The 26,475-nt window shown below is 46.5% G+C and overlaps 2 protein-coding genes and 1 non-coding gene across 8 annotated transcripts in view; 1 reads left to right on the forward strand and 2 right to left on the reverse strand.

Annotated features, from left to right (window-relative positions):
• LOC144481857 (uncharacterized) overlaps positions 1 to 26,475 on the forward strand; it is a 49,601-nt gene that overhangs the window by 4,639 nt on the left and 18,487 nt on the right. Inside the window, 3 exon segments of the mRNA XM_078201007.1 lie at positions 16,922 to 17,021; positions 21,000 to 21,136; positions 21,299 to 21,355. Of these exon segments, the coding sequence (XP_078057133.1) occupies positions 16,922 to 17,021; positions 21,000 to 21,136; positions 21,299 to 21,355 (294 nt within the window).
• On the reverse strand, positions 6,717 to 6,790 carry trnai-aau (transfer RNA isoleucine (anticodon AAU)). Its single transcript has one exon. It is a non-coding gene; the product is annotated as a tRNA-Ile (tRNA).
• LOC144481956 (uncharacterized) lies at positions 13,872 to 24,283 on the reverse strand. Of its 6 annotated transcripts, none has more exons than XM_078201149.1 (3): positions 24,035 to 24,283; positions 23,701 to 23,801; positions 13,872 to 15,996 (listed from the first exon to the last, which is right to left on the reverse strand). In XM_078201149.1, the coding sequence occupies exon 3, from the start codon at positions 15,623 to 15,625 to the stop codon at positions 14,867 to 14,869; it is 759 nt and encodes a 252-aa protein (XP_078057275.1). In that variant the 5' UTR covers positions 15,626 to 15,996; positions 23,701 to 23,801; positions 24,035 to 24,283; the 3' UTR covers positions 13,872 to 14,866. The 6 variants fall into 6 exon arrangements, with proteins under 6 accessions (XP_078057275.1, XP_078057273.1, XP_078057274.1 ...); XM_078201147.1 differs by having other exon boundaries at positions 24,101 to 24,271; XM_078201148.1 differs by lacking the exon at positions 24,035 to 24,283 and having other exon boundaries at positions 23,701 to 23,915.

The following is a 26,475-nucleotide window of genomic DNA, read 5'->3' on the forward strand; positions in this document are numbered from 1 at the left end:
AGAGGGACAGTGTCGAGGGGCGTACTGAGATGCAGGCTGTTGGACTGGATGGGATTGAGGTTCATAGGGAGGAGGTGTTAGCAATTCTGGAAAGGGTAAAAATAGGTAAGTCCCCTGGGCCGGATGGGATTTATCCTAGGATTCTCTGGGCGGCTAGAGAGGAGATTGCAGAGCCTTTGGCTTTGATCTTTGGGTCGTCATTGTCTACTGGAACAGTGCCAGAGGACTGGAGGATAGCAAATGTTGTCCCCTTGTTCAAAAAGGGGAGTAGGGGCAACCCTGGTAATTATAGACCGGTGAGCCTTACTTCTGATGTGGGCAAATTATTGGAAAGGATTATAAGAGATAGGATTTATAATCACCTGGAAAGGAATAATTTGATTAGGGATAGTCAGCACGGTTTTGTGAAGGGAAGGTCGTGCCTCACAAACCTTATTGAGTTCTATGAGAAGGTGACCAAAGAGGTGGATGAGGGTAAAGCGGTTGATGTGGTGTATATGGATTTCAGCAAAGCGTTTGATAAGGTTCCCCATGGTAAGCTTTTGCAGAAAATACGGACACATGGGATTGAGGGTGATTTAGTGGTTTGGATCAGGAATTGGCTAGCTGGAAGAAAACAGAGGGTGGTGGTTGATGGGAAATATTCATCCTGGAGTTCAGTTACTAGTGGTGTACCGCAAGGATCTGTTTTGGGGCCACTGCTGTTTGTCATTTTCATGAATGACCTGGATGAGGGCGTGGAAGGATGGGTTAGTAAATTTGCGAATGACACTAAAGTCGGTGGAGTTGTAGACAGTGCAAAGGGAAGTGGCAGGTTACAGAGGGACATAGATAAGCTGCCGAGCTGGACTGAGAGGTGGCAAATGGAGTTTAATGCGGAAAAGTGCGAAGTGATTCACTTTGGAAGGAGTAACAGGAATACAGAGTACTGGGCTAATGGTAAGATACTTGGTAGTGTGGATGAACAGAGGGATCTGGGTGTCCATGTGCATAGATCCCTGAAAGTTGGCACCCAGGTTGATAGGGTGTTAAGAAGGCGTACGGTGTGTTAGCTTTTCTTGCTAGAGGGATTGAGTTTCGGAGCCAGGAGGTCATGTTGCAACTGTACAAAACTCTGGTGCGGCTGCACTTGGAGTATTGCATACAGTTCTGGTCGCCGCATTATAGGAAGGATAGAACATAGAACATAGAACAGTACAGCACAGAACAGGCCCTTCGGCCCACGATGTTGTGCCGAGCTTTATCTGAAACCAAGATCAAGCTATCCCACTCACTATCATCCTGGTGTGCTCCATGTGCCTATCCAATAACCGCTTAAATGTTCCTAAAGTGTCTGACTCCACTATCACTGCAGGCAGTCCATTCCACACCCCAACCACTCTCTGCGTAAAGAACCTACCTCTGATATCCTTCCTGTATCTCCCACCAGGAACCCTATAGTTATGCCCCCTTGTAATAGCTCCATCCACCCGAGGAAATAGTCTTTGAACGTTCACTCTATCTATCCCCTTCATCATTTTATAAACCTCGATTAAGTCTCCCCTCAGCCTCCTCCGCTCCAGAGAGAACAGCCCTAGCTCCCGCAACCTTTCCTCATAAGACCTACCCTCCAAACCAGGCAGCATCCTGGTAAATCTCCTCTGCACTCTTTCCAGCGCTTCCACATCCTTCTTATAGTGAGGTGACCAGAACTGCACACAATATTCCAAATGTGGTCTCACCAAGGTCCTGTACAGTTGCAGCATAACCCCACGGCTCTTAAACTCCAACCCCCTGTTAATAAAAGCTAACACACTATAGGCCTTCTTCACAGCTCTATCCACTTGAGTGGCAACCTTTAGAGATCTGTGGATATGGACCCCAAGATCTCTCTGTTCCTCCACAGTCTTCAGAACCCTACCTTTGACCCTGTAATCCACATTTAAATTAGTCCTACCAAAATGAATCACCTCACATTTATCAGGGTTAAACTCCATTTGCCATTTTTCAGCCCAGCTTTGCATCCTATCTATGTCTCTTTGCAGCCTACAACAGCCCTCCACCTCATCCACTACTCCACCAATCTTGGTGTCATCAGCAAATTTACTGATCCACCCTTCAGCCCCCTCCTCTAAGTCATTAATAAAAATCACAAAGAGCAGAGGACCAAGCACTGATCCCTGCGGCACTCCGCTAGCAACCTGCCTCCAATCCGAAAATTTTCCATCGACCACCACCCTCTGTCTTCGATCAGACAGCCAGTTACCTATCTAATCGGCCAACTTTCCCTCTATCCCACACCTCCTCACTTTCATCATAAGCCGACCATGGGGGACCTTATCAAACGTCTTACTAAAATCCATGTATATGACATCAACTGCCCTACCTTCATCAACACACTTAGTTACCTCCTCAAATAATTCTATCAAATTTGTGAGGCACGAGTTGCCCTTCACGAATCCGTGCTGACTATCCCGGATTAATCCGCATCTTTCTAAATGGTCGTAAATCCCATCTCTTAAGGACCTTTTCCATCAATTTACCAACCACCGAAGTAAGACTAACCGGTCTATAATGACCAGGGTCATTTCTATTCCCTTCCTTAAACAGAGGAACAACATTCGCCATTCTCCAGTCCTCTGGCACCATCCCCGTGGACAGCGAGGACCCAAAGATCAAAGCCAAAGGCTCTGCAATCTCATCCCTTGCCTCCCAAAGAATCCGAGGATACGTTTCATCAGGCCCAGGGGACTTATCGACCTTCAGTTTATTCAAAACTGCCAGGACATCCTCCCTCCGAACATCTATTTCCTCCCGCCTATTAGCGTGTAACACCTTCTCTTCCTCAAAAACATGGCCCCTCTCCTTGGTGAACACTGAAGAAAAGTATTCATTCATCACCTCGCCTATCTGTACTGACTCCATACACAAGTTCCCACTACTGTCCTTGACCGGCCCTAACCTCACCCTGGTCATTCTTTTATTCCTCACATAAGAGTAAAAAGCCTTGGGGTTTCCCTTGATCCGACCCGCCAAGGACTTCTCGTGTCCCCTCCTAGCTCTCCTAAGCCCTTTTTCAGCTCATTCCTTGCTAACTTGTAACCCTCAATCGAGCCATCTGAACCTTGTTTCCTCATCCCTACATAAGCTTCCCTCTTTCTTTTCACAAGACATTCCACCTCTTTCGTGAACCATGGTTCCCTCACTCAGCCATTTTCTCCCTGCCTGACAGGGACATATCTATCAAGGACACCCAGTATTTGTTCCTTGAAAAAGTTCCACTTTTCATTAGTTCCTTTCCCTGACAGTTTCTGTTCCCAACTTATGCCCCCTAATTCTTGCCTAATCGCATCATAATTACCTCTCCCCCAATTGTAAACCTTGCCCTGCCGTACGGCCCTATCCCTCTCCATTGCAATAACAAAAGACACCGAATTGTGGTCACTATCTCCAAAGTGCTCTCCCACAACCAAATCTAACACTTGGCCCGGTTCATTTCCCAGTACCAAATCCAATGTGGCCTCACCTCTTGTCGGCCTATCCACATATTGTGTCAGGAAACCCTCCTGCACACACTGCACAAAAACTGCCCCATCCGAACTATTTGACCTACAAAGGTTCCAATCAATATTTGGAAAGTTAAAGTCCCCCATGACAACTACCCTGTGACCCCTACACATATCCATAATCTGCTTAGCAATTTCTTCCTCCACATCTCTATTACTATTTGGGGGCCTATAGTAAACTCCTAACAACGTGACCGCTCCTTTCCTATTTCTAACCTCAGCCCATATTACCTCAGTGTGCAGATCCCCCTCGAAGTGCCTTTCCGCAGCCGTTAAACTATCCTTGATTAACAATGCCACTCCTCCACCTCTTTTACCAGCTTCCCTCCACTTACTGAAACAATATGGGGATATATCCAACAACCAACAACCATTCCTGTCCTTGTTCTACCCACGTCTCCGTAATGGCCACAACATCGTAGTACCAAGTACAAATCCACGCCCCAAGTTCATCTACCTTGTTCCGGATGCTCCTTGCATTGAAGTAGACAGACTTCAACCCACCTTCCTGTCTACCGGTACCCACCCTTGACCCTGATACCTTCCCCAATACCTCACCACCCTCACTGACTTCTGGACTACAACTCCTTTTCCCACTCCCCTGAAAAATTAGTTTAAACCCCCCTGAAGAGCCGTAACAAATTTCCCTCCTCGGATATTGGTGCCCCTCTGGTTCAGGTGCACTCCGTCCTGTTTGTACAGGTCCCACCTTCCCCAGAATGTGTTCCAATTATCCACGTATCTGAAACCCTCCCTCCTACACCATCCCTGCAACCACATGTTTAACTGCACACTCTCCCTGTTCCTCAACTCGCTATCACGTGGCACCGGCAACATACCAGAGATGACCACATGTTTCGTCTTGGCTCTCAGCTTCCAGCCCAGCTCCAGAAATTCCTGCTTTAAATCCCCGTCCCTTCTCTTACCTATGTCATTGGTACCAATGTGTACCACGACTTGTGACTGTTTGCCCTCCCCCTTCAGAATCCGGAAAACACGGTCTGAGACGTCACGGACCTTGGCATCCGGTAGGCAACATACCATCCGTGAGTCTCTTTTGCTGCCACAGAATCTCCTATCTATCCCTCTAACTAACGAGTCCCCAATAACTATTGCCCTCCCGCTCTGCCCCTTACCCTCCCGAGCCACAGAGACGGACACAGTGCTGGAGATCCTCTCACTGCGGCTCACCACTGGTATGTCATCCCCCTCAACCGTATCCAAAGCGGAATACTTGTTGCTAAGGGGAACGACCAACGGGGATCCCTGCACGGACTGCTTCCTCCCAGCCCCTCTCACCGTCACCCATCTGTTTTCATTCCTCGGAGTAACTGTATTCCTAAAGCTTCTGTCTATGGCCACCTCTGCGTCCCTAATGATCCTAAGTTCATCCAACTCCAGCTCCAGTTCCCTAACACGGTTTTGGAGGAGCTGCAGATGGGTGCACTTCCCACAGGTGTAATCAGCAGGGACACTGTCGTCGTCCCTCACCTCAAACATAGTGCAAGAGGAACATAGCACTGCCTGCACACCCATCCCCTCTAGATACCTTGCCAGTACGAGGTAGAAACAGCAAAATTGAATTAAACTCACCCCTGCTCGCCCTTTCTGCCTAAGCCCTGTGAGCCAAAGCCCTTATAGCTCACACTCTGCTTCCCACTCACTCCCCTGCCCGCTCCCGACGCTGCCCGCTGTATACTGCAGCCTACCTTTTATACTTCACGCGCTTAAAAAAACCCTTCCCAGACTCCTTAGAAGCCCATGGATGTGGAAGTGTTGGAAAGGGTGCAGAGGAGATTTACCAGGATGTTGCCGGTATGGTGGGAAAATCGTATGAGGAAAGGCTGAGGGGCTTGAGGTTGTTTTCGTTAGAGAGAAGAAGGTTAAGAGGTGACTTAATAGAGGCTTACAAGATGATCAGAGGATTAGATAGGGTGGATAGTGAGAGCCTTTTTCCTCGGATGGTGATGGCTAACACGAGGGGACATAGCTTTAAATTGAGGGGTGATAGATATCGGACAGATGTTAGAGGTAGGTTCTTTACTCGGAGAGTAGTAAGGGCGTGGAATGCCCTGCCTGCAGCAGTAGTGGACTCGTCAACATTAAGAGCATTCAAATGGTTATTGGATAAACATATAGATGATATTGGAATAGTGTAGATTAGATGGGCTTTAGATTGGTTTCACTGGTCGGCGCAACATCGAGGGCCGAAGGGCCTGTACTGCGCTGTAATGTTCTTTGTTCTATGTTCTATCACTATCCACTCCCCGTTAGAAACAATTCTTGACCCCACTATCCTATGAAACTCCTGATCCATCTCCAACTGCCTTTTCCGCTCCCATGTCCTGCTCATCTCCCAAATCCATGTCTGTCATTCCTGGAAGTGCATATTTGTATCCTTCAATAAGATTACTGTACCTATCACACTCTTGAAGCAGCTGTTCTCAAAGTCACAAAGTTTGCACGTTCTCCTCGTGTCTGCATGGGTTTCCTCTGGGTGCTCCGGTTTCCTCCAACATTCCGAAAGACGGCTGGTCGGGTGTATTGACCCGAGCAGGTGCCGGACTGTGGCGCCTAGGAGTATTTCCCAGTAACTTTATTGCAGTGTTAATGTAAGCCTTACTTGTGACTATTAAATAAATATACTTTTTTAAATAAACTCAATGCAAAGTGAATGTGACTCAGGTAAACTCTCCCTCATTGTCCATCTCACTCTGTCTGCACTCTCTGAGCCAACACTGAACTCTCACATTGACACCTCACTGTTTGATTTGATGTATTATTGTCACATCACAGAAGAAATCATAGAAACCCTACAGTGCAGAAGGAAGCCATTCAGCCCATCGAGTCTGCACCGACCACAATCCCAGCCAGGCCCTACCCCCACATATTTTACCCACTAATCCCTCTCACTTACGCATCTTAGGACTCTAAGGGGCAATTTTTAACCTGGCCAATCAACCTAACCCGCACATCTTTGTACTGTGGGAGGAAACCGGAGCACCCGGAGGAAACCCACGCAGACACAAGGAGAATGTGCAAACTCCACACAGACAGTGACCCGAGCCGGGAATCGAACCCGGGACCCTGGAGCTGTGAAGCAGCAGTGCTAACCACTGTGCTACCGTGCCGCCCAAAGACAGCGGAAAACACCGACCCGGGAAACGAAAGTGGCCAGTACGGGGATTGAACCCGCGACCATGGCGTTATTAGCACCACGCTTTAACCACCTGAGCTAACCGGCCAACATGTATTAGCATACAGTGAAAAGTATTGTTTCTTGCACGCTATACAGACAAAGCACACTGTTCATAGAGAAGGAAACGAGACTGCAGGATGTAGTGTTACAGTCATAGCTCGGGTGTAGAGAAAGATCAGCTTAATGCAAGGTAGGTCCTTTCAAACGCCTGATGACAGCAGGGAAGAAGCCGTTCTTGAGTCGGTTGGGACGTGACTTCAGACTTTTGTATCTTTTTCCCGATGGAAGAATGTCCGGGGTGCATGGGGTCCCTCATTATGCTGACTGCTTTGCCAAGGCAGCAAGAAGTGTAGACAGAGTCAATGGATGGGCGGCAATGTTCACAACCTTTTGTAGTTTCTTTCGGTCTTGGGCAGAGGAGGAGTCATTCCAAGCTGTGATACCACCAGAAATAATGCTTTCTATGGTGCGTCTGTAAAGGTTGGTGAGAGTCTAGCTGAGATGCCAAATTTCCTTCGTCTTCTGAGAAAGTAGAGGCGTTGGTGGGCTTTCTTAACTATGGTGTCAGCTTGGAGGGACCAGGACAAGTTGTTGCTGATCTGGACACCTAAAAACCTGAAGCTCTCCACCCTTTCTACTTATGAAAGGCATAGATACGGTGAACGGTGGGAAGCTTTTTCCCAGGTCGGTGGTGATGTTCACGAGGGTCATAGGTTCAAGGTGAAGGGGGGGAGGTTTAACACGGATATCAGAAGGACGTATTTTACACAGAGGGTGGTGGGGGCCTGGAATGCACTGCCGTGCAAGGTGGTGGAGGCGGACACACTGGGAACGTTTAAGACTTATCTAGATAGCCACATGAACGGAGTGGGAATGGAGGGATACAAAAGAATGGTCTAGTTTAGACCAGGGAGCGGCGTGGGCTTAGAGGGCCGAAGGGCCTGTTCCTGTGCTGTATTGTTCTTTGTTCTTTGTACTTTTGTTCATCCCCGTTGATGTAGACAGGGGCATGTTCTCCTCTATGCTTTCTGAAATCGATGACAATCTCCTTTGTTTTGTTGACATTGAGGGAGAGATTATTGTTGCTGCACCAGTTCACCAGATTCTCTATCTCATTCCTGTACCCTGTCTTGTCATTGTTTGAGATCCAACCCACTACGGTGGTGTCGTCAGCAAACTTGAAAACCGAGTTGGAGGGGAATTTGGCCACACAGTCATAGGTGTATAAGGAGTATGGTAGGGGGCTGAGAACACAGCCTTGTGGGGCACTGATGTTGAGGGCGATCGTGGAGGAGGTATTGTTGCCTATCCTTACTGAATGTGGTCTGTTGAGTTAGGAAGTTCAGGATCTAGTCACAGAGGGAGGAGCCGAGGCCCGGCCACCGAGTTTGGAAATGAGTTTTGGAGGAATAACGGTGTTGAAGGCTGACCTGTCGTCAATAAATAGGAGTCTGACATAGGTGCCTTTGTTATCTAGGTGTTCCAGGGTTGAGTGCAGGGCCAGGGAGATGGTGTCTGCTGTGGACCTGTTGCGGTGGTAGGCAAACTGTATTGGATCCAGGCAGTCCGGGAGGCTGGAATTGATTTGTGTTATGACTAGCCTTTCAAAGTACTTCATAATGATGGATGTCAGGGCCACCAGACGACAGTCATTAAGGCACTCTGCTTGGCTTTTCTTAGGTACCGGGATGATCGTCATCTTCTTGAAGCAGATGGGGACCTCAGATTGTTGTAAAGAGAGGTTGAAGATGTCTGCGATTACCCCTGCCAGTTGATCCATGCAGGATCTGAGTGCTCGTCTGGGTACCCCATCCGGGCCAGTCGCTTTCCGTAGATTGACCTTCGAGAAGGCTGCTCTGACATCTTCAATGGTGACCTCAGATAAAGGTTCATCCAGGGCTTCCGGGGTGGAGGGCATGCTCTCGCTGACCTCTTGCTCAAAACAGGTGTAGAATGCTTTGAGTTCATCAGGGAGGGGTGCGTTGGAGCCAGTGATTTTACATGCCTTCATCTTGTAGCCTATTATGTCTTGTATAGTCGTCAAGGGCCTGGGACCCTTGCTTGGTCCGGTACTGTCTTTTGGCATATTTGATGGATCTCCTTAAATCATATCTGGCTTTCTTGTTTCGTAAGGAGTCTAACAACACCAGGTTAAAGTCCAACAGGTTTATTTGTTCGTAAATGCCACTAGCTTTCGGAGCGCTGCTCCTTCGTCAGGTGAGTGGGAGTTCTGTTCACAAACAGGGCATATAAAGACACAAACTCGATTTACAGAATAATGAATAATAATTGGAATGCGAGTCTTTACAGCTAATCAAGTCTTAAAGGTACAGACAATGTGAGTGGAGAGAGCATTAGCACAGGTTAAAGAGATGTATATTGTCTCCAGACAGGACAGCCAGTGAGACTTTGCAAGTCCAGGCAAGTTGTGGGAGTTACAGATAGTGTGACATGAACCCAAGATCCTGGTTGAGGGCGTCCTCATGTGTGCGGAACCTGGCTATCAGTCTCTGCTCAGCGACTCTGCACTGTCGTGTGTTGTGAAGGCCGCCTTGGAGAATGCTTACCCGAATATCAGAGGCCGAATGCCCGTGAACGCTGAAGTGCTCCCCAACAGGAAGAGAACAGTCTTGCCTGGTGATTGTCGAGCGGTGTTCATTCATCCATTGTCGTAGCGTCTGCATGGTTTCCCCAATGTACCATGCCTCGGGACATCCTTTCCTGCAGCGTATCAGGTAGACAATGTTGGCCGACTTGCAAGAGTATGTACCATGTACCTGGTGGATGGTGTTCTCACGAGATGATGGCATCCGTGTCGATGATCCGGCACGTCTTGCAGCGGTTGCTGTGGCAGGGTTGTGTGGTGTCGTGGTCACTGTTCTCCTGAAGGCTGGGTAGTTTGCTGCGGACAATGGTCTGTTTGAGGGTGTGCGGTTGTTTGAAGGCAAGAAGTGGGGGTGTGGGGATGGCCTTGGCGAGATGTTTGTCTTCATCAATGACATGTTGAAGGCTCCGGAGGAGATGCCATAGCTTCTCCGCTCCGGGGAAGTACTGGATGACGAAGGGTACTCTGTCCACCGTGTCCCGTGTTTGTCTTCTGAGGAGGTCGGTGCGGTTTTTCGCTGTGGCGCGTCGGACCTTGGGATGTTGTGGCGCGTTGGAACTCAACCGGGATCTTGGGTTCATGTCACACTATCTGTAACTCCCACAACTTGCCTGGACTTGCAAAGTCTCACTGGCTGTCCTGTCAAGAGACAATACACATCTCTTTAACCTGTGCTAATGCTCTCTCCTCTCACATTGTCTGTACCTTTAAGACTTGATTAGCTGTAAAGACTCGCATTCCAATCATTATTCATTATTCTGTAAATTGAGTTCGTGTCTTTATGTGCCCTGTTTGTGAACAGAATTCCCACTCACCTGACGAAGGAGCAGCGCTCCAAAAGCTAGTGTCGTTTGCTGCCAAATAAACCTGTTGGACTTTAACCTGGTGTTGTTAGACTCCTTACTGTGTTTACCCCAGTCCAACGCCGGCATCTCCACATCATTTCTTGTTTAGATCAGGGTTGCCTGACTTGAACGCCTTGGACCTAGACTTCAGCAAGCAGTGGATATCCCTGTTCATCCATAGTTTCCATTTGGGAAACACGTGGATTTGCTTCTTTGAGACACAGTCTTCTACACACGTACTAATGAAGTCAGTTACTGTTGTGGCATACTCGTTCAGGGTGGTCGCAGAGTTTTCAAATACTGACCAGTCCACTGACTCTAAGCAGTTCCGTAGGAGATCATCCGATTCCTCAGATCAACATTGCATGACTTTCTTTGATGGATTCTCCCACTTCAGTTTTTGCTTGTAAACTGGGAGCAGGAGCACAGCCTTGTGGTCTGATTTGCCAAAGTGTGGGTGGGCGATAGAGCGGTAGGCATGTTTGATATTTGTGTCGCAGTGGTCTAAGGTGTTTGGGCCTCTGGCGGAACAGGAGACGTGTTGGTGGTAACTTGGTTGTACGCTCTTGAGCTTGGCCTGATTGGAGTCCCCAGCCACGATGAACAAGGGCTCGGGATGGTTCACCTCAAGGCTATTTGTAGTGGTGTATATTTCATCCAGCGCAATCTTCACGTCCGCATCGGGTGGGATGTAAACTGCCATCAGGATAATGGAGGTGAACTCCCGGGGAAGGTAGAAGGGGCCGCATTTTAGCATCAGGTATTCTAGGTCTGGGGAGTACAAACTTGCCAGTGCTGCTATGTCTAGGCACCACGAGGTGTTGATTAGGAAGCAGACCCCACCTCCCCTAGCCTTGCCTGAGGCCCCTGTACAGTCCATTCGATGGATTGAGAAGCCCTCTGGTTGTCGGACACAGTCCTGTGAAGCAGAAGTGAGCCATGTCTCTGCGAAACAGAGTACACAGCAGTCCCTCAGTTCTCTTTGGAAAGTGAGTCCCCAGTCACTGTCTCCAGTCTCTGACACCATTGACCAAATCTTCCTTCAATGCCTCTCCACTGCTGTCCAGCTGGGTGCAAACATGATGAAAAAAATACACAAACTATTCCAGCTCTGACTTCAAGGGAATAACTGGGCAGACAGGCTTGTCCCATTAGAAAAAAGAGAGTCCCTGGTTTTAATAAATGAACTGGCCGGAGGACCAGTACAGTTTAGGGTGAAGGTTCATTCGGTCAGCATTCAGAAAAACACAGACTAGAAATGAACAACTGACCTCAGAGACAATGTCTTCTTTGTGTGGAGGGGGTTGTGTTGAATCAGGTTTAAAGAGATTAAGTGATATCTGTTTTCTATATTGGACACACATTAAAATCTGGAACTCAGTTGGGGATATAGATTGATGTTGGAGGGTAAGATGAAAATCTTACTCCTCCAGGAATCCTGACAATCAGAGTGAGAGTATTTCTGAACTGAATCCCGTGATAGCAGCAACCCACTGCGATCTGTTACTCAGACCAATGCAAGTATTTAAAGTGGAAACCATGATTGCTTTGGAAGATGGATGTACACCAGGAAATTGTGAACTGTGATAATAATGAGGGGAGAGGAGGAATCTCGGAAACAGCAAACACTCCGTGTTCTTCCAGGAGAGCTGAGGACTGGTTGTGTAGATGTCAGATTTCACACAGCACATGGTCAGCCTGTGATTTCACCCTGGACGCAGCATCATCAAATTCAACCATTCATTTCAATGGGATTCTCAGGAGCCCCATTGGGTGCAACAACTGAGAAGCACAGACACCCAGCAAACTTTCACTACCACACACACACGCACAAACTGAGTCACACACACAGACTTCCTCTCACACACGTTTGCAAACAGCTCCACACACACACACAAAGTGAAATTCCAGTCCTATTGACTGGCCAAACAAACTAATTTCTGACACTGTGGAGCAGAAATACCAGCAAGGACTGGATGGGCTGAATGGCCTGTTTTCCATTTGCTGATCTCTCAGTAATTGACTCGCTGCCATCCCGAATTAAACTGTTTTCTCCACTCAGGCTCTGCTGTGATTGGATAGTCTTAATAACATCATCATACAGGGACAGGATCACGTCATTACAGTCCATTGTTTCTGAATGATCCACATCAATAACAAGAGGAAATACAGGACAATCAGATATTCAACTCCAGCCCAGTTGCAGGGATTATTAACATCAGTTGTAAAAAAAAACCCAACTGTCAGAATGGGCATGATTAAGTGTCAGTAACAGCAGAATATGGGACATTAAGGGAAACAGAGGTTAAATAGAAATTATTTCCAAGGGTCAGGCAGTCTAGGAATAGGTGGTATAGTCTAAAAGTTAAGACCAGACCCAATTCCCTCATTACTGAGGATGCATGACACAGAAACAGGCCATTCAGCCCACCCAGTCCCTGCAGGTGTTTCTGCTCCAATAGAGCCTCCCCCCATCTTTCCTCATCTAAATCTACCATCGTAACCATCTATTCCCTTCTCCCTCTTGTGCTTCTCAAGCTTCCCCTTCAATAATATTGGAAGTGATTCCAGGATTAGACGGCACTTACTGAACAATTCTGATTGTGCTGAGAATTACACTGACAATCAATTTAAGTTTATCTGTCAGATTTGCATTGTGGCTCCTCACACATGCTCGAAGCTTTGGATATTAACACACAGGGTGCTGTCCTTAAAAAATACACATCCAAACACTTTGTATTTTTCAATTTAACAAAAGCTATACTATTCACTATAACCACAGCCAGTGGTAGCGAGTTCCACTTTCTCACCACGCTTTGGGTGAATGAGTTTATTCTGAATTCACCACTGAATTTCTCGATGACTATCATATATTGCTGGTCTCTGGTTCTGCTCTTCCCCACAAGATAATGGGCGGCACGGTAGCACAGTGGTTAGCACTGCTGCTTCACAGCTCCAGGGTCCCAGGTTCGATTCCCGGCTCGGGTCACTGTCTGTGTGGAGTTTGCACATTCTCCTCGTGTCTGCGTGGGTTTCCTCTGGGTGCTCCGGTTTCCTCCCACAGTCCAAAGATGTGCGGGTTAGGTTGATTGGCCAGGTTAAAAATTGCCCCTTAGAGTCCTGGGATGTGTAGGTTAGAGGGATTAGCGGGTAAATGTGTGGGGGTAGGGCCTGGGTGGGATTGTGGTCGGTGCGGACTCGATGGGCCGAATGGCCTCCTTCTGCACTGTAGGGTTTCTATGATTCTATATTCTAAGAGGAAACATTCTCTCTGTTAAATAAAAGCAAAATACTGCAGATGCTGGAATCTGAAACAAAAACAGAAAATGCTGGTCTGACAGCATCTACGCAGAGAGAATAGAGCCACCATTTTGAGTTTGGATGATCCTTCATGTCCATGCTCTGTGTCCACTCCATCAAAACCTTTCACCATTTTAAACAGCTCAATTAGCCTCAGCCTTATTTTCTCAGTAGTAAAGAGACCGAGTCTGTCAATCCTTTTGTGATGTGTTTAGCTGTAAATTTCCACTATCATCATTATAAATCTATTCTGTATCCAGTGTCTCTTATGTTTTCTATAATATGGTGGCCAGAACTGCCCTCTTCATTATAGCTGGTAAATTTAGGTCCTGGAGTTACAGATTACACGAAAAGGTGTTGAGCTCAGAAGTGGTTTTAAATTAGTTTATTGAGAAGCAACAATGTAAATATGATGTGAAAGCTAAACAGACAGGAAAAAAACACGACCCGTGACAGGTGAGAACGGTTTAATGGTCCCGGAGGACAAACGGAAGGACAATGAAGAGCAAGTGCTGGTCTCTGTAGCTGGTGGCAGCAATCTCCTCTGAACGGTTAACTGGTGTGAACCAGAGTGTGAGTGTTGGGCTGAAGCCAGTATGGATCACTTCAAAATCTCTTTACTCTCGAGAGCCTGTTTTAACCTTTACACGGACAGTTGGGTTACATGTGGGTCATGAGATCCAATCGTGTCAGGGAAAGAAATGTCTTATTTCAGGGCCTGTGCGAGAGACATGTCCTGGGCAGAGATAACAGGCCAGTCCTGTGTTTGTCAGGCAGCAAGCTGCTGTGGAAGCTTTCTTCATTAGACAGTGAGAGAGATATTTATGTAATATTCTGAAGATTTTGTAAGACAGTGATTTCTTACAGTCCATTATTTGGATTGAACGTCTCTCCATTCCCATTCTGAGGGGATTTCTGTGCCAGGCGGGAGGGGTAACATTTGGGAATTCTTGATTCTCCGCCAATCCCATTCCCCTTCTTTCTGGTGGATAATGGAGGTGTGTTATGTGCAATCAGTAAGAATTGTCAGCAAGGATTAATCAGCATTTTCTAATTGGAGATATTAATCAGTGGAACCTCTTAGACACTGAATTGTAGAATTTGTACCAAAGATCAATTTAGGATTGAAGTTAAAGTTGAGAATCTTGTTGCAAACTAATTTCTGATGAGAGTTCCTGAATTATGGGGAATGATCACAGACAGCAGTTCTTACAGGGACACTGCAGCCCCGAGAACACAATCAGCCAAAGATCCAGAATATTCAACTGCAGCCCAGTTAGAGATTATTAACATCAGCCGAAACAAACCCCAACTCTCAGAATGAACTTGGTTCAGTCCTGGATGTGACTAGTAGCAAAACCCATCCCTGCAGTCACTTGTGAACTTGCTGGTGTCTCAGTAAGTTCGATAATTGAGTGAATCCCTTCCCACAATCCATGCAGGTGAATGGTTTCTCTCCAGTGTGAACTCGCTGGTGTACACTGAGGTTGAATGAAGACCTGAATCTCTTTCCACAGGAAGTACAGTTAAATGGCCTCTCCTCTGTGTGAATTCGTTGGTGCCTCACCAGGTCAGAAGAGCCAGTGAATCTTTTCCCACATGCAATGCAGGTGAATGGTCTCTCTCCTGAGTGAACCCGCTGGTGATTTAGCAGGGTCGACGACTGAGCAAATTTCTTTTCACAGTCAGAGCAGCTAAAGGGTTTCTCACCAGTGTGAACTCGCTGGTGTACCGTGAGGTTGAATGATGATCTAAATCTCTTGCCACAGGAAGTACAGATGAAAGGCCTCTCCTCAGTGTGAACCCGCTGATGCCTCAACCTGTCAGAGGATCCAGTGAATCTCATCCCACACTCAGAGCAGGCGAACGGCCTCTCGCCAGTGTGAACTCGCTGGTGTCTCAGCAGCGTAGATAACTGAGAGAATTCCTTCCCACACTCGGAACAGGTGAATGGTCGCTCTCTCGTGTGAATTCGCTGATGCGCCTGCAGGTGGGTTGACTGAGTGAATCCCTTCCCGCACTCAGAGCAGATAAATGGCTTCTTCCTGGTGTGAATGTGTTGCTGGATTTCCAGCTGGGATGAGGAATTGAATCCTTTCCCACAGTCCTCACATTTCCACTGTTTCTCCATGGTGCCCGAGTCCTTGTGTTTCTCCAGGTTGGTTGGATGATTAGTTGAAGGCCCGTCCACAGAGAAAGCACATGTTCAGTTTCTCGCCGGTGTGAATGGTATGATTTTTTTTTCAGGAGCTTTAACTAGTTGAAGCTCTCTCCACAGTCAGTTGTCTGGAACACTCACACTCGGGTGTGTGTGTGTCTCGGTGCTTTTACAGTCACACTGATGTTTGAAATTTTCTCCCTCGCACAGAATAGACAGGAATTTCTGCTTCCACATTCAAAGGCCAATGGTATTCAAGTCCTGATGAAATGAATGATTCTGTCAGGTCGCGATGTAATGTTTGATTTGAGTTTCCCGTTTGCAAATTCTTCTTTTCTAATTCTCTGTGAAAGGAGATTACAAATATCTTTAGTCAGTACAGGATAGAAATTCAGAACAGACAATTCTAGTTGCTATGGAACATTGTTCCTCTCTTGTTCCCCAAAGCTGCCAGTCCCCTTGCCAGGCACGCTCCCTCCTCCCTGTGCTGAAATCCAAACAAAGCTTTGGGCAATTATTTCTATATCTTTTTAACAAATTTGTACAACTAGGGATAACAATACACGTGATCCCTCTTTAACTAAACTAAACCTGGGATCAGTCTCATGGTCCATTCAGGTTCCTGTTTCTCTTCCTGGTGCCTAATTAACTCCAGTTAAACAGTGAGCAGACTGAAGACACCCTTTCCACTGCCTGCTCCAATCTCTATTCGCGAGACACCAGCTCCATCCCTCTCTGTGGGAACACTCTTGACCTGAAGACAGCCTGCTCACAATCTCAACGTCACAATTGAGCTCATTGCCCACAACAAAGATGGCTACCGCACATGCTCTCTGTTGTCCATTGCCCCAACAATGCTGGCTGCCACATCCGCTCATTGCCCCCTATAAAGATGGCGGCCGTTAAGCCAGGCCTGCTCCTGGTTAAAAGTCTCGCTTTGGCAAACGCGCAACCAATGGCTCTTTGTTGAAGGTTTCGGGGTGGCGCCGTGAGACTATGATTTTCCAAACCCACCCCCGGCCCGATCTCTGTTCACGGCTTTATTTTCGGATCCACATTTCAAATACACTCGCTCGCGCTCTCACCGCCTGTCTGCATGGACTGCGCATTCTGCTCACACTGATTGACGGCAGCTCTACACCAATAGGAAGACATGGGGCGGAATAGAGGACTGAGCTGGAGTGGCTGGTCCTCCAGCCAATCACAGCGAATGAGGGGCGGGGCTGGGTCTGGATGTTCCTCATTCGCTGAAAGTCTGCCTCATTGTAGAAACTGATTGGTGTGAAAGTCCAGGGGAAAAGTGGCCCATTGCGTTTGTGCCTTGACCAGATGAAAGGCTGCAGATGTGCAGCAAGCCTGATGGAGCAATGTACAACTATTGAAGCACTGACTCCAAAGGAATAACTAGGCAGACAGGGACCCGGGTTCAATTCCCAGCTTGGGTCACTGTCTGTGGAATTTGCATGTTAGAACATAGAACATAGAACATTACAGCGCAGTACAGGCCCTTCGGCCCTCGATGTTGCGCCGACCAGTGGAACCAATCTAAAGTCCCTCTAATCTACACTATTCCAATATCATCCATATGTTTATCCAATAACCACTTGAACACTCTCAACGTTGACGAGTCCACCACTGCTGCAGGCAGGGCATTCCACGCCCTTACTACTCTCTGAGTAAAGAACCTACCTCTAACATCTGTCCCATATCTCTCACCCCTCAATTTAAAGCTATCTCCCCTCGTGCTAGCTATCACCATCCGAGGAAAAAGGCTCTCACTATCCACCCTATCTAATCCTCTGATCATCTTGTATGCCTCTATTAAGTCACCTCTTAACCTACTTCTCTCGAACGAAAACAACCTCAAGCCCCTCAGCCTTTCCTCATACGATTTTCCCACCATACCAGGCAACATCCTGGTAAATCTCCTCTGTACCCTTTCCAACACTTCCACATCTTTCCAATAATACGGCGACCAGAACTGTACGCAATACTCCAAGTGTGGCTGCACCAGAGTTTGGTACAGTTGCAGCATGACCTCCTGGCTCCAAAACTCAATCCCTCTACCAATAAAAGCTAACACACCATACGCCTTCTTAACAACCCTATCAACCTGGGTGCCAACTTTCAGGGATCTATGCACATGGACACCCAGATCCCTCTGTTCATCCACACTACCAAGTATCTTACCATTAGTCCAGTACTCTGTATTCCTGTTACTCCTTCCAAAGTGAATCACCTCACACTTTTCCGCATTAAACTTCATTTGCCACCTCTCAGCCCAGCTCTGCAGCTTATCTATGTCCCTCTGTAACCTGCCACTTCCCTCCGCACTGTCTACAACTCCACCGACTTTAGTGTCATCCGCAAATTTACTAATCCATCCTTCCACGCCCTCATCCAAGTCATTAATAAAAATGACAAACAGCAGTGGCCCCAAAACAGATCCTTGCGGTACACCACTAGTAACTGAACTCCAGGATGAATATTTCCCATCAACCACCACCTTTTGTTTTCTTACAGCTAGCCAATTCCTGATCCAAACCACTAAATCACCCTCAATCCCATGTGTCCGCATTTTCTGTAAAAGCTTACCATGGGGAACCTTATCAAACACTTTGCTGAAATCCATATACACCACATCAACCGCTTTACCCTCATCCACCTCTTTGGTCACCTTCTCAAAGAACTCAATAAGGTTTGTGAGGCACGACCTACCCTTCACAAAACCGTGCTGACTATCGCTAATCAAATTATTCCTTTCTAGGTGATTATAAATCCTATCTCTTATAATCCTTTCCAATACTTTGCCCACAACAGAAGGCTCACCGGTCTATAATTACCAGGGTTGTCCCTACTCCCCTTCTTGAACAAGGGGACATTTGCTATCCTCCAGTCTTCTGGCACTGTTCCTGTAGACAATGACGACACAAAGATCAAAGCCAAAGGCTCTGCAATCTCCTCTCTAGCCTCCCACAGAATCCTCGGATAAATCCCATCCGGCCCAGGGGACTTATCTATTTTTATCCTTTCCAGAATTGCTAACACCTCCTCCTTATGAACATCAATCCCATCCAGTCCAACAGCCTGCATCTCAGTACTCCCCTCAACAACGCTGTCCCTCTCCAGTGTGAATACCGACGAAAAATATTCATTTAGTGCCTCTCCTATCTCTTCAGACTCCACGCACAACTTCCCACTCCTGTCCTTGACTGGCCCTAATCTTACCCTAGTCATTCTTTTACTCCTGACATACCTATAGAAAGCTTTAGGGTTTTCCTTGATCCTACCTGCCAAAGACTTCTCATGTCCCCTCCTGGCTCTTCTTAACTCTTTCTTTAGGTCCTTCCTGGCTAACTTGTAACTCTCAAGCGTCCTAACTGAGCCTTCATGTCTCATCTTAACATAAGTCTCCTTCTTCCTCTTCACAAGAGATTCAACCTCCTTAGTAAACCACGGTTCCCTCACACGTCTGCTTCCTCCCTGCCTGACACGTACATATTTATCAAGGTCGCGTAGTAGCTGTTCCTTGAACAAGTTCCACATTACAATTGTGCCCATCCCCTGCAGTTTCCTTCCCCAACCTATGCCAGCTAAATCTCACCTAATCGCATCATAATTTCCTTTCCCCCAGCTATAACTCTTGCCCTTTGGTATATACCTATCCTTTTCCATTGCTAAAGTAAACGTAATCGAATTGTGGTCACTGTCACCAAAGTGCTCACCTATCTCCAAATCTAACACCTGGCCTGGTTCATTACCCAGTACCAAATCCAATGTGGCCTCGCCTCTTGTTGGTCTATCTACATACTGTGTCAGGAAACCTTCCTGCACACACTGGACAAAAACCGACCCCTCTAAAGTACTCGAACTATAGCTTTTCCAGTCAATATTTGTAAAGTTAAAGTCCCCCAGTACAACTACCCTGTTACTTTCGCTCCTATCCAGAATCATCTTTGCAATCTTTTCCTCTACATCTCTGGAACTTTTCGGAGGTCTATAAAAAACTCCCAACAGGGTGACCTCTCCTTTCCTGTTTCTAACCTCAGCCCAAACTACCTCAGTCGACGAGTCCTCATCAAATGTCCTTTCTGCCACCGTAATACTGTCCTTGACTAACAATGCCACACCTCCCCCTCTTTTACCACCTTCCCTGCGCTTACTGAAACATCTAAACCCCGGAACCTGCAACAACCATTCCTGTCCCTGCTCTATCCATGTCTCCGAGATGGCCACAACATCGAAATCCCAGGTACCAACCCATGCTGCAAGCTCACCCACCTTATTCCGGATGCTCCTTGCGTTGAAGTATACACATTTCAAACCGCCTTCCTGCCTGCCGGTACACTCCTGCGACTCTGAAACCTCATCCATGACCTCACTACTCTCAACCTCCTGTACACCGGAGCTACAATTCAGGTACCCACCCCCCTGCTGAATTAGTTTAAACCCTCCCGAAGAGCATTAGCAAATTTCCCCCCCAAGATATTGGTACCCCTCTGGTTCAAGTGCAGACCATCCTGTTTGTAGAGGTCCCACCTACCCCAGAAAGAGCCCCAATTGTCCAGGTATCTGAATCCCTCCCTCCTGCACCATCCCTGTAACCACGTGTTCAACTGCTCTCTCTCCCTATTCCTCTCCTCACTATCCCGTGGCACGGGTAACAAACCTGAGATAACAACTTTGTTTGTTCTAGCCCTAAGCTTCCACCCTAACTCCCTGAATTTCTGCCTTACATCCCCATCCCTTTTCCTACCTATGTCTTGAGTGCCTATGTGAACCACAACTTGGGGCTGGTCCCTCTCTCCCTTAAGGATATCGAAAACACGATCCGAGACATCGCGGACTCTGGCTCCTGGGAGGCAACACACCAACCGCGAGGCTCTCTCGTTCCCGCAGAATCTCCTATCCGTCCCTTTAACTATGGAGTCCCCAATGACTAATCCTCTACTCCTCTCACCCCTTCCCTTCTGAGCCACAAGGACAGACTCTGAGCCAGTGACCTGTACACCATGGCTTACCCCTGCTAAGTCCCCCCCGCCAACAGCATCCAAAAGTGTACTATCCCCCAATTTCTATGACATTTTTTGTTTCTCCCCCCGCTTGGGTGACTCCCTGTGTCTGCATGGGTTTCCTCCGGGTTCTCCGGTTTCCTCCCACAGTCCAAAGATGTGCAGGTTAGGTGAATTGGCAACGCTAAATTCTCCCTCAGTGTACCTGAACAGGCGTTGGAGTGTGACGACGAGGGGACTTTCACAGTAACTTTGTTGCCATGCGAATGTAAGCCTCCTTGTGACTGATAAATTAACTTTAACGTTAAGATAATATCTTGAACCCCGTTCCACAGTCAAGACAGCTGAACAGTTTCTCATCAGTGTGAACATGTTGATGGATCGTCAGTTCCCTGGAGGTTTTCAAGCACTTCTCACTGTCTGGGCATTGGAAAGGTCTCTCATCAGTGTGAGCTCGCTGGTGATTCAGCAGGTAGGCTGATCAAGTGAATCCCTTCCCACACTCAGAGCAGGCGAACGGCCTCCCCGTAGTGTGATTGCGGCTCTGACTTTCCACCCCAAATAGACATCTGAATCCCTTTACAGAATCCCCACATTTCCATGATTCATTCCCTGTTCCCTTCCATGTTCAAAGGCTGATGAGCTTCAGGCCCTGATAAATCCAAAGACTCAGTCAGATCCTGATGTCCTGGTTGGTTTCAGTTTCCCGACTGTAATTCACTCCTTCTCTAACATCCTGTGAGATTGATTTAAAACAGAAAAAAGGAGTGAGTGGCAACCCACAAAAACACAAAGGCAGGTTGTGAAATTGAACCGAATGTATCTGGTAATTTGTGAGGCCGGCACCAGGAAAATGTGATCATGAAAGCTGCTGGATTGTTGTTAAAAACCCAACTGGTTCACTCGTTTCCTTCAGGGAAGCGAGCCTGACATGTGATCTGGAATTGCACAAGACTTTGGCCCATAAGGGAGGAGAGGGTGAGAGAGAAAATAAGAGGGAGAGGTAGAGGTGGGTGAAGCAGAGGGTGAAGGAGAGGGATTTAATAAAGTCATATCTCAACCAGAATTATGCCAGAATCTCCCAAAATCAAGATATGTCATTCTTGTATGCGAGCACCCTCATCCTCAATTGCCCCTCCAATCACACAGAGCAATATAGTTCCAAGTCAAGATATTGTGTGATTTGAAATGGAACTTGAAGCTAATGGTGTTCTTGTGCATTTGCTGCCCTGGTCGTTTCTGGTTGTAGAGACACAGGTTTGGAATGTGTTGCTGAAGGATCCTTGGTGTGTTCATCGGGTCACACAACACAGAAAGAGGCCCTTTGGCCCATCAAGTCAACGGCACAGTGGTTAGCATTGCTGCCTCATAGCGCTGGGTACCCAGGTTAAATTCCGGCCTCGGGTCACTGAGTGAAGTTTGCACATTCTCCCCGTGTCTGCATGAGTTTCCTCCAGATGCTCCGGTTTCCTCCCACAGTCCAAAAATGTGTGAGTTATGTTGATTGGCCATGCTAAATTGCCTAAATTGTTATAGGGATTAGCAGGGTAAATACGTGGGGTCATGGGGAAAGGGTGGGATAGTTGTTGGTGCAGCCTTGATGGGCCAAATGGCCTCCTTCTGTACTGTTGGGATTCTGTGATTTATATTGTGATTCTAAGTTTATGTTGACTGTCAAATATTAATCAATATAAATCCTATTGACCAGCCCTTGGACTATAGCCTCCTATGCCGTGGCGATTTAAGCGCTTGTACAGATGTTTTTTTAAAAAAGTTTATTTATTCGTCACAAGTAAGGCTTACATTAACATTGCATTGAAGTTACTGTGAAATTCTCCGAGTCGCCACAGTCCGGCGCCTGTTCGGGTCAATGCACCTAACCAGCACGTCTTTCAGATGCTTCTTAAAAGTTGCAAGAGCACCTGCCTCCACCACCTTCTCAGGAAGCGTGTTCCATGTTTCCACCACCCTCTGGATGAGATTTTTTGTCCTGACGTCCCCTCTAAACCACTTACTCATCACCTTAAACCTATGCCCTCTGGTCTTAGGCACCTCTGCCATGGGGATAAATATGTGTAGGATCTATCCTATCTATGCCCCTCATAATTCTGTATATCACCATCAGATCCCACCCTCCACTTTAGGCAAAGTAGATTGAAGGGAGATTTGTCAGAGGTGTACAAATTAATGATAGGGTTTAGATAAGATACATGACGAAAAATCTTTCCGAACAGCTGATTGTAAAAGGATTGCCATCATCTCACGTGAGAACACCATCTACCAGGTATACGGTACATACTCTTGCAACTCGGCCAACGTTGTCTACCTGATACGCTGCAAGAAAGGATGTCCCGAGGCATGGTACATTGGGGAAACCATGCAGACGCTACGACAACGAATGAATGAACACCGCTCGTCAATCACCAGGCAAGACTGTTCTCTTCCTGTGGGGGAGCACTTCAGCAGTCACGGGCATTCAGCCTTGGATCTTCAGGTAAGCGTTCTCCAAGGCGGCCTTCACGGCACACGACAGCGCAGAGTCGCTGAGCAGAAACTGATTGCCAAGTTCCGCACACATGAGGACGGTCTAAACCGGGATGTTGGATTTATGTCACATTATCAGTAACCCCCACAGCTTGCCTCCTGGACTTGCACAATTTCACAAGCAGTACTGTCTGGAGACAATACACATCTCTTTAACCTGTGTTGAATGCTCCCTCCACCCACATTGTCTGTACATTTAAGACCTGGCTGGCTGTAGAGATTTGCATTCTAATCAGTATTCTGTAATTTGATTTCTGTGTCTGTGCCCTGTTTGAGAACAGATATCCACTCCATCTGACGAAGGAGCATTGCTCCGAAAGCTTATGGTATTTGCTACCAAATAAACCTGTTGGACTTTAACCTGGTGTTGTGAGACTTCTTACTGTAAAAGGATTACCAGACACAGATTTAACATTTGGTACAAGAGATACAGGGAGATGTGAGGAAGAATATTTTGACAGTGAGTGTAATGACCTGGAACTCAATACTTACACTCAGAGGCTGATAATATCCAAGTCCTAAGGAATCAAGTGATCCTGTCCAACTTTGATGTTTGGATTGAGTTTCCGGTCTGAGAAGCTACATCAAATAACCTGCAAAAAAAATTTACAGAAGATATTATTGTCCATCCAGGATAGAAACTGAGAAGAGACAAACATTTCTGTTGGAACTTAAGAACTGGGAGCAGGAGTAGGAGCAGACAGTTCAGCCCCTCGAGCCTGCGCCGCCATTCAATATGATCATGACTGATCACATATCGGTCTTAACTCCACTTTCCTGCCCACTGTACCAAACCCTTCATCTCCCTACGAAATAAACAATCTACTTCCTCCTTAAATTTGTGTTCCAGCATTCACTGCACTCTGGGGTATAGAATTCCAGATTCACAAGCCTTTGAGTGAAGTAATTCCTCCTCATTTTTGTTTTTAATCTGCCACCCCCTAGAGCCCAGGGGTCTCCAAACTACGGCCCACAGCGGGCTACATCTGGCCCGCAGCCAGTGGGGTGGGACGGGATTCCCGCTGCCGAAAACACTCCCGCGTCCGGAGCCCCGCCGCTGACTCAGGATCCGGACGTGGGGATGGAAGCCACAGGCCGGACATGGACCCATGGGAATCCCCGCCCTCTTTACCGGCCTATTGTCCAATCAGAGCTGCCGTCCTGTGACTGACAGTTCATTAAACGAATCAGCAATTGAGACATCTGTTATCCAATTGCCGCTCTGCATTGACTGAGTGACAGCTGCTTAATCCAATCCGTAAGCTCCATCTGTCCGAAATGAGCGAGAACAATGACAATGATGGCGGCAATTCAGACCAATTCAGTTATGGAAGGAAAAAAGAAAAGTGGACAGTGAGTGCCGCCTGTTTAATGAAGAATGGGGTGTAAAGTACTTCTTTGTACAAGCAGGTGATAAAGCCTTGTGTATCATATGCAACGAAACTGTTGCAGTTTTGAAGGAGTACAATGTCTTGAATGTCTTGGCACTATGAGACCAAACATGAACCAAGTTATTCCCAATTCACAGGAACACAGCGTTCAGAAGAATTTGAATCAATGCAACGCAGGTTGCTTTCCCAACAAGCTTTTTTTACGCAGAAGATAACTGAAAATGAAGCTTTAACCAGAGCCAGTTACAAACTAGCTGATGTGCTGGCTAAAAGAGGAAAGCCATTCACCGATGGAGATCTCATCAAAGAGTGTATAATGGAAGCAGTGGAAGAGTTATGCCCAGAAAAAGCAAATCTGTTCAAAATCATCAGTCTTGCGCCAAATACTGTTGCTCGTAGAATTGAGGATATAGGAAGCAATGTATTTCATCAAATTGCAGACGAAGCAAGAAATTTTCAGTTGTATTCTCTCGCACTTGATGAATCGACTGATGTGTGTGACACATCATAACTCTGAGTATTCATCCGTGGCGCCGACAGTGAATTTAATGTGACACAAGAATTAGCATCAGTGCATAGCATGCACAGCACAGTAACTGGAGAAGACATCTTCAAAGAATTGCAAAAAGCTGTGTTAGAATATAAACTGGAGTGGAATAAACTGCAATGTGTGACAATTGATGGAGGAAAGAACATGTCCGGGGTGAAGAAAGGTTTGGTTGGACAAATCACAAAAGCTTGTGAGATTGTTGGATTCTCAAAGCCCATGTTTCTGCATTGCATTATCCATCAACAAGCATTGTGCGGAAAATATGTGGATATGTCTTGTGTTCTGAAACCTGTTGTTTCAACAGTGAATTTCATTCGATCTCACGGGCTTAATCATCGCCAGTTTCATGATTTTCTGAAAGAAACTGATTCTGAGTTCGGTGACTTGCCTTATTATTCAGCAGTTCGATGGCTTAGTTGTGGAAAGGTTCTATCACAGTTCTTTCAGCTCGGAGAGGAAATTGATTCCTTTCTCACAGAGAAGAATCGACCCAAACCACTTTTATCAAACACTTTGGAAATTGGCATTTTTTGCAGACGTGACAGGCCATATGAATCAATTGAATCTGAAGTTGCAAGGTGAAACAAATTTCATTTGTGATCTATTCACGCATGTCAAGGCATTCAGGGCAAAACTGATGCTATTTCAAGGACAGCTGAAAGTTCATAATTTGGTTCATTTTCCATGTTGTGAAAAATTTCATGGAGAAAGTGAATCAGAATTTCCTTCTTCATTTGCAACAGAAATCATTAAGGACTTGCAAAAACAATTTCAGGAACGATTTTCTGATCTTGATGGAAACACAGATGAAATAAAGCTGCTTCAAAATCCATTTGGCTGCAATGTTGAAACACTCCCAAGTCAGTTTCAAATGGAAATTATTAATCTCCAATCAGATGACATGCTGAAAGACAAGTATAAAGAAAGAAATCTGATCCAATTGTATAAATCTTTGCAGCCTGAGCAGTTTCCAAATTTGAAGCGATTTGCTTGTGGATTTGTATCAGCTTTTGGTACAATGTAACTGTGTGAACAGACATTTTCAAAAATGAAGTATGTCAGGTCCAAATATCGAGCAAATTTATCTGATGAGCATTTGAAGTCCATTCTAATAATTGGCTCCTCAAGCTTGAAAACTCAGTTCAGCAATATTTTGAAATTAAAAAAGCAGTTCCATCATTCCCATTAATCTTGTGCAAAACTTCATGATTTGTTGGTTATGATTGAAAACTCCAATTGCCAGAATTGTGTAGAAAGGTGCAGACTGAATTTATTTTTGTTCGACCTTTATTAATGGTTCAAGTTTATTTTGAATTTCTTTGCTTT

This window comes from Mustelus asterias, chromosome X, assembly GCF_964213995.1.
Source record: "Mustelus asterias chromosome X, sMusAst1.hap1.1, whole genome shotgun sequence".
In the NCBI taxonomy this organism is placed as follows: domain Eukaryota; kingdom Metazoa; phylum Chordata; class Chondrichthyes; order Carcharhiniformes; family Triakidae; genus Mustelus; species Mustelus asterias.